Source organism: Siphateles boraxobius, unplaced genomic scaffold, assembly GCF_051911475.1.
Source record: "Siphateles boraxobius isolate OS27281-9 unplaced genomic scaffold, OSU_SipBor_1 99, whole genome shotgun sequence".
NCBI lineage: Eukaryota > Metazoa > Chordata > Actinopteri > Cypriniformes > Leuciscidae > Siphateles > Siphateles boraxobius.
Genome location: NW_027509229.1, coordinates 673,020 through 685,041, shown reverse-complemented (window position 1 = coordinate 685,041; position 12,022 = coordinate 673,020). Strand labels below are relative to the sequence as shown.

Here is a 12,022-nt window from a genome sequence, read left to right as displayed (position 1 = left end):
TTGGACAAAAAACTTCCACACGTAATAACCTAGAATACCGTCTAACACTTGATGGCTGCTCTGTTAAGTCTTCGTTGTCAGTTAGGAACCTGGGTGTGCTCTTTGATACCAATCTTTCATTTGAAAGTCACGTGTCTAGTGCCTGTAAAAACGCATTTTTCCATCTTAAAAATATATCTAAATTACATATGCTCTCATATGCTCTCATTGACAAATGCGGAACAACTAGTTCATGCGTTCATGACATCAAGGCTAGATTATTGTAATGCTCTACTGGGTGGTTGCCCTGCACGCTTAATAAACAAACTACAGCTAGTTCAAAACGCAGCCGCTAGAGTTCTTACCAGAACCAGGAAGTATGACCATATTAGCCCGGTTCTGTCAACACTGCATTGGCTCCCTATTAAACATCGTATAAATTTTAAAATATTGCTGATTACTTACAAAGCACTAAATGGTTTAGCTCCCCAGTACTTGAGCGAGCTCTTAACGCATTATAGTCCTTCACGTCTATTGCGATCTCAAAACTCCGGCCAGTTGATAATACCTAGAATATATAAATCGACTGCTGGCGGTAGATCCTTTTCCTATTTAGCACCAAAACTTTGGAACAATCTTCCTAACATTGTCCGGGAAGCAGACACAGTCTGTCAGTTCAAAGCTAGACTAAAAACACATCTCTTTGACCTAGCATTCACATAACACTCTATAGACTTCTATAATTCAATATTAGGCTGCTTAGATTAGGTCAGCCGGAACTGGGAACACTTCCCTCAAATCCTGATGTACTCGTTACATCATAAGAAGAATGGCATCTACGCTAATTTTAGTGTCTTTGTTTATCCCGAGGTTTTCCCGCAGCCTGCTGGATCCAGGCCGTTTCCAGATCTGACGAAGGACTTTCGCCTGGACCCGATGACAATGCAGTGCTGAAGTGCCAACTAGCCTCTCCCTATGGAGGATCCCTATACCACTCTACAGATAAAGCGTTGTGGAATTTTTCGGTTCGCGTACCTACCCAAAGTGATAAGATAAAATAAAAATTCTGCATCAAAATTTATAGACAAGTAGTTTGTTTAGGCATGTTTTGTAAGGAATTACAAACCTGCGCACATATATTCAAACGCACATAACTATAGAATCAATTCTTAATGCGCATGTGAACGCCATCAGCGTCTATCACAGGTTCACGTTTAAAGTCTGTTTAGAGAGAACGGTGTCGTCTTAGCGGCCCCTAATTTAATAACAAATGATCATTTAGACGGAAGTGAATCAATCAAAACTAACTTTAGCTGGAAAAAACATTTTTCAAGAGCCACTATAAAACCAAACCAATCTCTGTTACCTTAAATTATATGTTTATCTCTGTAAAGCTGCTTTGAAACAATCTACATTGTTAAAAGCGCTATATAAATGAGGATGACTTGACTTGACTTGTAAAGGCTTCATTCGTCAAATCAGACTGTACTTTGATCATCAAGGGGATAAATTCGAATCAGAGGAGAAGAAATGTGCATTTTTAATGACGTTGCTAACGGGGAGAGCTATCGACTGGGCTGCAGCAGTTTGGGACTCTGATTCACGGTTCAGATATTCAGTGGATTATTTCATCCAGCAACTCCGTGAAGTGTTTGAATACCCCGCCGGAGGCAAAGATGTGTCAACACAAATCATTAACATCACACAAGGTAACCGCACCGCTGCTGAATATGCTATTGAATTCAGGACACTGGCTGCACAGAGTGGTTGGAATGATATTGCTTTAAAAGCCATGTTTCGCCGTAGTCTCAACACGGAACTGCAAACCGAACTAGCTTTTAAAGGAGAGAATTCCTCTTTTTCTGAATTTGTCAATCTTGCCATTAAAATTGATAACCTCATGAGACAAGCTCCGAAACGCAAGGGCAGCAAGGGAAATCAGGGCAATTCACAGATTCCAGTCACTATCGAGGCACGCAATCACGATGAACCGATGCAACTCAACGTCTCCTGACTTTCTGAAGGGGAAAGGGAGAGGCGTCGGCAACATCAGTTATGCTTTTACTGTGGTGAAGCAGGCCATCGCAGTCTAGGATGTCCACACAAGTCCCAAGCTGTTCCCAGGGTAAATATCGAACATTTCTCCTTACTCAGTAACAAATCATTTACTTTACCCATTACTCTCAGGACTGACACATTTGTTCTTGAATTAACAGCGATGATTGACTCTGGAGCTGCTCTGAATTTGATAAATAAGGACATTGTATAACATCCCCATGCAACCATGTTCCCCACCTATCAAAATCAAGGCCATCGATGACACACTCATTGGAGAGGAGATCACTCATCAAACAAAAACTCTCACACTTAATGTTGGTTTGCTGCATCAAGAGTCTATCACATTGTATATCGTTGATTCTCCCAAATTCGAGATCATCCCTGGCTATCTATTCACGACCCTGACATTTCCTGGTATCATGGTGAGCTAACTCATTGGTCCACATTTTGTCAAAATCACTGCTTCCCCACTGCACCCCAACCATGTCTCACAACCAGCATTGAAAGTCCAGATACCCTCAAGACTGTGAACATACCCGCCTATTACTACAATCTTTCTGAAGTCTTTAGCAAAACCAAGGCCGCACAGCTACCACCACACCGACCCTGGGACTGTGCTATTGATCTGCTTCCCAATGCCATGCCTCCCAAAAGCAAAGTTTACCCTCTCTCCCGTACCGAAAGTCAAGCAATGGAAGACTATATTGAAGAGGCTCTGAACTCAGGTTTTATTTGTCCATCTACATCTCCAGCAGCTGCAGGGTTCTTCTTTGTTGAAAAGAAGGATGGAGGACTAAGACCCTGCATCGATTACAGAGGACTAAATAATGTGACTGTCAAATTTCGTTATCCCCTTCCTTTAGTACCCTCTGCCCTAGAACAGCTGCGAGAAGCCACCATTTTCACTAAACTGGACCTAAGAAGTGCCTACAACTTAATTGGGATAAGAGAAGGTGATGAATGGAAGACTGCTTTTCTCACCACCAGGGGGAACTATGAGTACCCAATTTATACTGTATGGGATGGCCAACTCACCCGCCATCTTCCAGTCATTCATCAATGAAATCTTCCAGGACCTTCTCAACCAGTTTGTGGTTGCCTATATTGACGACATTCTCATCTACTCCAAGTCTGAGGCAGAGCATATCAACCATGTTAAAACCGTCCTTTCTCGATTACTCGAAAATCAGCTCTATGTCAAAGCAGAAAAATGTGAATTCCATGTTAATCAAACCACGTTCCTAGGCTACCACATAAGTCACCATGAAGTAAAAATGGATGAATTAAAAGTTCAAGCAGTCACCGAATGGCCCCAACCCACAACAGTCAAGGAATTACAAAGATTCTTAGGCTTTGCAAACTTCTTCTACAGACGTTTCATCCGCAACTACAGTACCATAGCGTCCCCCCTAACATCACTTCTAAAAGGTAAACCCACAAAGCTAAGCTGGAATAAAGAAGCCACCAATGCCTTTATCATACTGAAAGAAAGATTCACCTCTGCCCCCATTCTGAAACACCCAGACCCCAGTTTACCTTTTATAGTAGAAGTAGATGCCTCCGACTGTGGAATCGGGGCAGTACTCTCACAGAGACATGGTCAACCAGGCAAACTGCATCCGTACGTATTCTTTTCAAGAAAACTAACCACCGCTGAACGGAATTATAATGTGGGGAACAAGGAATTGCTATCCATGAAGGCAGCCATCGAGGAGTGGTGACATTGGTTGGAGGGAGCGGTCCACCCATTTCTAATCATCACAGATCATAAGAATTTGGAATATATTAAAAGTGCAAAACGTCTTAACCCACGTCAAGCTCGTTGGGCTTTATTCTTTACCCGCTTCCAGTTTATAGTCACCTATCGACCCGGCAGTAAGAACTGTAAAGCAGATGCCCTCTCCAGATGATACGACCTTCCCACAGAACATCTCCCCACAGAACCCATCCTTCCTCACTCTGTCATCCTCGCTCCCGTTTCCTGGGACATCATGGAGGAATTACAACAAGAACAACAACGTGAACCACAACCCGCTCACTGCCCTCAGGACAAACAGTACGTACCACTATGTCTACGACCATGCAATGGATCTACCTACCGCCATGGAAACAGCCCAAGCCCTGTTCCACCATGTCTTCAGAGTATATGGTCTCCCAGAAGATATTGTCAGCGATCGAGGCACACAATTCACTTCCCAAGTCTGGAGAGCTTTCTGCAAACAACTGGATATCAACGTTAGTCTCACATCAGGATATCATCCTGAAGCTAACAGCCAAGTTGAACGCCTCAACCAAGAAATCGGCAGATACCTACAAACCTGCTGCAGTCGAGAACAACATCGATGGTCTGAGTTTCTACCTTGGGCAGAATATGCTCAGAACTCTCTCACACACACATCCACAGGCCTGACCCCCTTCCAATGATGTCTTTAATAACTTTTCGGGGAACAAGTGTCAATCTCTTAGAAGCCTATGGAGGAGTGATCGAGCTCTCAGATTTAATCAAAAATATCTTAATTCGCGTTCCGAAGATGAACGAAGGTCTTACGGGGTTGAACAACATGAGAGTAATTACTGACAGAATTTTTTTTTTTTGTGAACTATCCCTTTAAGCTGTATTTTAAAGCATTTCAAAAACTATAGACATCTACAATTACTTTAATTTAAATATACATGTATGCCCTTCCTTAGTTGTAAATATTTATTTATTAATTGCGTTATGTCAAGCTTATCAAAATAAAATGAAAAAATATTGACTTTATCTTTATTTAAAAAGAATAAGCGTATTATGTTGACCTTTATTCTTGAACATACAGGCTCTGAATTTAGCAGTACATGAAGGACTGAATGAAAAGTCTTTCTGTTGCTACATGTAAAGGCCTGTCAACATGTAAACGCCTGAAATGTCCGATTACTTGGCAAATAAATGCTGGTCCTCGAGGAGCGGAGTTTGACACACGTGCAGTAAGGTTACTGTGTTTGAACGGTGAAAGACTAACGGTACAAAAATCAAGCAATGTGCCTACATCTTTTAAATATATGTGTAATATCTCCTTGATGATGAGGTTCCTTACATTGGCATGTAGCATAATATAGCCACCAGATGGCAGTACAGTTAACCACAACTTCAGAAACAAATGCAGAGATCCTGGCAGGCGACTTGATCATGCTTAATATCTGTGTGTGTGTGTCTGGGCGTGCAGTGAAACCGTTCTAGGCAGGCCTTGCTGAACTATAGCAGAGAAAGCACCGCACCTTCCCCTGGGCCACATCACATTATCACATGTGCCGGTCAAGGTGTGTAAAGATGGCCTTCTGATGAGCATGAATCATTTAAAAGAAGTGAATACTTCTATATATTGACAAAAGATACTGTGGTCACTAAAGGATGAAAACTTATTTACTCAAGTTAATCCTAACCTGTATGAGTTTTTTCTTCTGCTGAACACAGAAGAAGTTTTGAAGAATGTGGGTAACCAGTCAGTTGATGGACCACATTGACTTCCACATTGGTCCATGAATTACCCACATTCTTCCAAATAGCACATTTTTGGGTGAACTTACCCCTTAAATACCATAATGTCATTTGTTGCATACAGTGTGTTATGATTTCAAATATGTAACGCTGACAGAATTGCTGAATCTAGTCATAAAAATGGAATTTGCTGTATAATGCAGAATATCAAGGAATTCTGGATGAATAAATCAAATGTAGGCCTGTGCAATTATCCGAAAATCACATTCTATGGTGTTCTATTACTGGTGTAAAAAAATTTAATAAATTAATTTTCTTAAATTATGTGAATTTAAGCTTTTTTTATAAAACCCTTACAACAGAGCCCAGAAAAATTCAAACAGAATACCCAAGAAACAGATCTGATGGGCTCTACAGCCGTCTCTCTCGGTCTCTGCTAACACACACTGACAGTGTCTCTCTCGGTCTCTGCTAACACACACTGCAGCGTCTCTCTCGGTCTCTGCTAACACACACTGACAGCGTCTCTCTCGGTCTCTGCTAATACACACTGACAGGGTCTCTCTCGGTCTCTGCTAACACACGCTGCAGCATCTCTCTCTGTCTCTGCTAACACACACTGCATCCGTCTCTCTCTGTCTCTGCTAACACACGCTGCAGCATCTCTCTCTGTCTCTGTTAACACACGCTGCAGCATCTCTCTCTGTCTCTGCTAACACACGCTGCAGCGTCTCTGTATCTGCTAACACACGCTGCAGCATCTCTCTCTGTCTCTGCTAACACACACTGACAGAGTCTCTCTCTGTCTCTGCTAACTCACTCTGCAGCTTCTCTCTCGGTCTCTGCTAACACACACTGACAGCGTCTCTCTCTGTCTCTGCTAACACACACTGCAGCGTCTCTCTCTGTCTTTGCTAACACACGCTGCAGCGTCTCTCTCGGTCTCTGCTAACACACGCTGCAGCGTCTCTCTCCGTCTCTGCTAACACACGCTGCAGAATCTCTCTCAGTCTCTGCTAACACACGCTGCAGCGTCTCTCTCTGTCTCTGCTAACACACGCTGCAGCGTCTCTCTCAGTCTCTGCTAACACACGCTGCAGAATCTCTCTCGGTCTCTGCTAACACACGCTAAAGCGTCTCTCTCCGTCTCTGCTAACACGCTGCAGCGTCTCTCGGTCTCTGTTAACACACATTGCAGCGTCTCTCTCCGTCTCTGCTAACACGCTGCAGCGTCTCTCTCGGTCTCTGCTAACACACGCTTCAGCGTCTCGCTCGGTCTCTGCTAACACACGCTACAGCGTCTCTCTCGGTCTCTGCTAACACACGCTGCAGCGTCTCTCTCTGTCTCTGCTAACACACGCTTCAGCGTCTCGCTCGGTCTCTGCTAACACACGCTTCAGCGTCTCTCTCGGTCTCTGCTAACACACGCTACAGCATCTCTCTCTGTCTCTGCTAACACACGCTGCAGCGTCTCTCTCGGCCTCTGCTAACACACGCTTCAGCGTCTCGCTCGGTCTCTGCTAACACACGCTACAGCGTCTCTCTCGGTCTCTGCTAACACACGCTACAGCGTCTCTCTCTGTCTCTGCTAACACACACTGCAGAATCTCTCTCTGTCTCTCCTAACACACACTGCAGCGTCTCTCTCGGTCTCTGCTAACACACCGCAGCGTCTCTCTCGGTCTCTGTTACACACACCGCAGCGTCTCTCTCGGTCTCTGCTAAAACACTGCAGCGTCTCTATCGGTCTCTGCTAACACACCGCAGCGTCTCTCTCGGTCTCTGCTAACACACACCGCAGCGTCTCTCTGGGTCTCTGCTAACACACGCTGCAGCGTCTCTCTCTGTCTCTGCTAACACACGCTGCAGCGTCTCTCTCGGTCTCTGCTAACACACGCTGCAGCGTCTCTCTCGGTCTCTGCTAACACACGCTACAGCGTCTCTCTCTGTCTCTGCTAACACACGCTGCAGCGTCTCTCTCTGTCTCTGCTAACACATGCTGCAGCATCTCTCTCGGTCTCTGCTAACACACGCTGCAGCGTCTCTCTCTCGGTCTCTGCTAACACACGCTGCAGCGTCTCTCTCGGTCTCTGCTAACACACGCTGCAGCATCTCTCCGGGTCTGCTAACACACACTGCAGCGTCTCTCTCGGTCTCTGCTAACACGCTGCAGCGTCTCTCTCGGTCTCTGCTAACACACACTGCAGCGTCTCTCTCGGTCTCTGCTAACACACGCTGCAGCGTCTCTCTCGGTCTCTGCTAACACACACTGCAGCGTCTCTCTCGGTCTCTACTAACACACGCTGCAGAATCTCTCTCGGTCTCTGCTAACACACGCTGCAGAATCTCTCTCTGACTCTGCTAACACACACACTGCAGCGTCTCTCTCTGTCTCTGCTAACACACACTGCAGAATCTCTCTCTGTCTCTACTAACACACTGCAGCGTCTCTCTCTGTCTCTGCTAACACTCCCGCAGCGTCTCTCTCAGTCTCTGCTAACACACACTACAGCGTCTCTCTCGGTCTCTGCTAACACACCCGCAGCGTCTCTCTCGGTCTCTGCTAACACACACTGCAGAATCTCTCTCTGTCTCTGCTAACACACACTGCAGCGTCTCTCTAGGTCTCTGCTCACACACCCGCAGCGTCTCTCTCAGTCTCTGCTAACACACACTGCAGCGTATCTCTCAGTCTCTACTAACACACACCCGCAGCGTCTCTCTCGGTCTCTGCTAACACACACTGCAGCGTCTCTCTCGGTCTCTACTAACACACACTGCAGCGTCTCTCTCAGTCTCTACTAACACACACTGCAGCGTCTCTCTCAGTCTCTACTAACACACACCCGCAGCGTCTCTCTCGGTCTCTGCTAACACACACTGCAGCGTCTCTCTCGGTCTCTACTAACACACACTGCAGCGTCTCTCTCTGTCTCTGCTAACACACCCGCAGCGTCTCTCTCAGTCTCTGCTAACACACACTGCAGCGTCTCTCTCAGTCTCTACTAACACACACCCGCAGCGTCTCTCTCGGTCTCTGCTAACACACACTGCAGCGTCTCTCTCGGTCTCTACTAACACACACTGCAGCGTCTCTCTCTGTCTCTGCTAACACACACTGCAGCGTCTCTCTAGGTCTCTGCTAACACACCCGCAGCGTCTCTCTCAGTCTCTGCTAACACACACTGCAGCGTCTCTCTCAGTCTCTACTAACACACTGCAGCGTCTCTCTCAGTCTCTACTAACACACACTGCAGCGTCTCTCTCAGTCTCTACTAACACACACCCGCAGCGTCTCTCTCGGTCTCTGCTAACACACACTGCAGCGTCTCTCTCGGTCTCTACTAACACACACTGCAGCGTCTCTCTCGGTCTCTACTAACACACACTGCAGCGTCTCTCTCAGTCTCTACTAACACACACTGCAGCGTCTCTCTAGGTCTCTGCTAACACACCCGCAGCGTCTCTCTCAGTCTCTGCTAACACACACTGCAGCGTCTCTCTCAGTCTCTACTAACACACACTGCAGCGTCTCTCTCAGTCTCTACTAACACACACTGCAGCGTCTCTCTCAGTCTCTACTAACACACACCCGCAGCGTCTCTCTCGGTCTCTGCTAACACACACCCGCAGCGTCTCTCTCGGTCTCTGCTAACACACACTGCAGCGTCTCTCTCGGTCTCTACTAACACACACTGCAGCGTCTCTCTCAGTCTCTACTAACACACACCCGCAGCGTCTCTCTCGGTCTCTGCTAACACACACTGCAGCGTCTCTCTCGGTCTCTACTAACACACACTGCAGCGTCTCTCTCGGTCTCTACTAACACACACTGCAGCGTCTCTCTCAGTCTCTACTAACACACACTGCAGCGTCTCTCTAGGTCTCTGCTAACACACCCGCAGCGTCTCTCTCAGTCTCTGCTAACACACACTGCAGCGTCTCTCTCAGTCTCTACTAACACACACTGCAGCGTCTCTCTCAGTCTCTACTAACACACACTGCAGCGTCTCTCTCAGTCTCTACTAACACACACCCGCAGCGTCTCTCTCGGTCTCTGCTAACACACACCCGCAGCGTCTCTCTCGGTCTCTGCTAACACACACTGCAGCGTCTCTCTCGGTCTCTACTAACACACACTGCAGCGTCTCTCTCAGTCTCTACTAACACACACCCGCAGCGTCTCTCTCGGTCTCTGCTAACAAACGCTGCCGCGTCTCTCTCGGTCTCTGCTAACACACACTACAGCGTCTCTCTCAGTCTCTACTAACACACACCAGCAGCATCTCTCTCGTTTTTGTTTTTCTAGAGCACTTGAAACTATCTTCTACAATCCTTGTAATATTGTGGGGGAGGGGAAAAGCTGTAAGTACCTAGTTCAAAGTAGCATGTACTTTCTAAAGTACTGTTTAGAAAGTTTGAGGAGTTATTTATCCTGTATGGTTACTGTTTTGGTGGCATTGTGCGTGTTTGTTGTCTTTAAGAAAATTAAAAGAAAGAGATAAAAAGAAGAAAATCTGTGGAACTGCAGCGTTGTTATTGAGAGACATTAGGGCAGATTTCACACTCCCCCGTTTATTTTCACGGTCCCTCATGTAGACCTCACTCCAGACCATGACGATATCGAACATCTATCAGTCTGCATCAGGTCAGGAACTAGTTGGCATGTCTGTTCTTCCTATGTGGAGTAGCGTATCAGATTAATGATGGTATTAATCGTTTCGTTTAAACATGCTCATCTGAATAGTCTTTATATACAGGCGATCTCTTATGTTTGTTTAATGTTTGTTCTGAGAATAGAAATGGATTTCCTCCATAACTTGCAACATTCGTAGGCAATAAATACATTAAGGCAATTCTGAGATGGCATCTAAGTGTGTGCTTACACAATCTTTATCATAAACTAACGCTTAGATCCAGAATCTGCCCTACCGAACTACGCTCAGGAGTGAACACTACTGACATGAGATGACAGAAAAGATCCTAGAGGTCTTCTTCTCTTCTTCCCACAGAATGAAATGTTGGGGAAATGCTTTAAGTCTTGAACAGTAACAGGGCTGCAGATAACGAGACCCATCTCAACACATTGCCTGGTTTGACCTCCACCCCAGTTAAGCACAAGCTCGTCCCTTACGCTAAAACCACACGAGTCTACGGCTCGATTTCATGGTCAACTCTGTCACGTAGTGAAATCAGCAATGTCAGCGATGGATCCGATGCCGACAATGCTGACAAACGTAAATGAAATACATATTGTTGAGTGTATATAAGTGTTGTTGAGTGTTAATGAGTGTATATACGTGTTGTTGAGTGTTAATGAGTGTATATAAGTGTTGTTGAGTGTATATAAGTGTTGTTGAGTGTATATAAGTGTTGTTGAGTGTATATACGTGTTGTTGAGTGTAAATAAGTGTTGTTGAGTGTAAATAAGTGTTGTTGAGTGTATATGTGTTGTTGAGTGTAAATGAGTGTATATAAGTGTTGTTGAGTGTATATACGTGTTGTTGAGTGTATATAAGTGTTGTTGAGTGTATATAAGTGTTGTTGAGTGTATATAAGTGTTGTTGAGTTTAAATAAGTGTTGTTGAGTGTAAATAAGTGTTGTTGAGTGTAAATAAGTGTAAATAAGTGTTGTTGAGTGTAAATAAGTGTTGTTGAGTGTAAATAAGTGTTGAGTGTAAATGAGTGTAAATAAGTGTTGTTGAGTGTAAATAAGTGTTGAGTGTAAATGAGTGTAAATAAGTGTTTTTGAGTGTAAATGAGTGTAAATAAGTGTTGTTGAGTGTATATAAGTGTTGTTGAGTGTAAATGAGTGTAAATAAGTGTTTTTGAGTGTTTTTGAGTGTAAATAAGTGTTGTTGAGTGTATATAAGGCTGAAAGTTGAGCCCGTACCCGAGCGTTGAAGACGTCCACTGTCGCCGGGGCTCAGTTCTCCGCAGGCTGCTGGGCCCCTCCACACGTCTTCTGCATATACACACACACACACACACACACACAGCATCACGGTTGATTCATGCAGCTGATGTTGCTCCTATCAATCAGAAGTGGACGAGGACCTGAAAACAGCGACTACATCAGAGTGATGTGCACTACAATGGACAACAGCAGCAAACATACCTGACGATTCTTGTACTGCCATATTCTGATCTGAAACACACAAAAAGTGTTTGTTCAGTGATGATGAATGATGATTCAATGACTCACTCATAAATTCTTCACTCGTTTCATTACTGGATAAATCAGAGTTTTTGAATGAATCTCTTGAATGAATAATTCAATGACAAATACAGTTTTCAACAGTCACTTGTAATTGATACAACCTTTATTTGAAGCATTTTGATCACTTCTGTAGACAGTTTTATTTCCAAACTATAAATGTTTATCCCAGTACGTCTGTGATTTTGTCAAAGGTGTAATAGACACAGGAGAATCGTTGTCATTTAGGAATGAGATCGCGGGGGTGTTTGATCGAGTTCGCCATCTTTTAACGATTGATCTTGCAGCTCTAA

The 12,022-nt window shown here is 44.9% G+C and overlaps 1 protein-coding gene across 3 annotated transcripts in view; it reads right to left on the bottom strand.

Moving 5' to 3' along the window:
- Nucleotides 1–12,022, bottom strand: part of LOC143733367 (IQ motif and SEC7 domain-containing protein 1-like) — a 136,089-nt gene that overhangs the window by 98,687 nt on the left and 25,380 nt on the right. For all 3 annotated transcript variants that reach the window (XM_077225059.1, XM_077225060.1, XM_077225068.1), the window contains exons 2-3: nucleotides 11,631–11,660; nucleotides 11,406–11,477 (exon numbers count right to left, since the gene is read on the bottom strand). In XM_077225059.1, coding sequence (XP_077081174.1) covers nucleotides 11,406–11,477; nucleotides 11,631–11,660 — 102 coding nt within the window. The remainder of the gene's footprint in view (nucleotides 1–11,405; nucleotides 11,478–11,630; nucleotides 11,661–12,022) is intronic.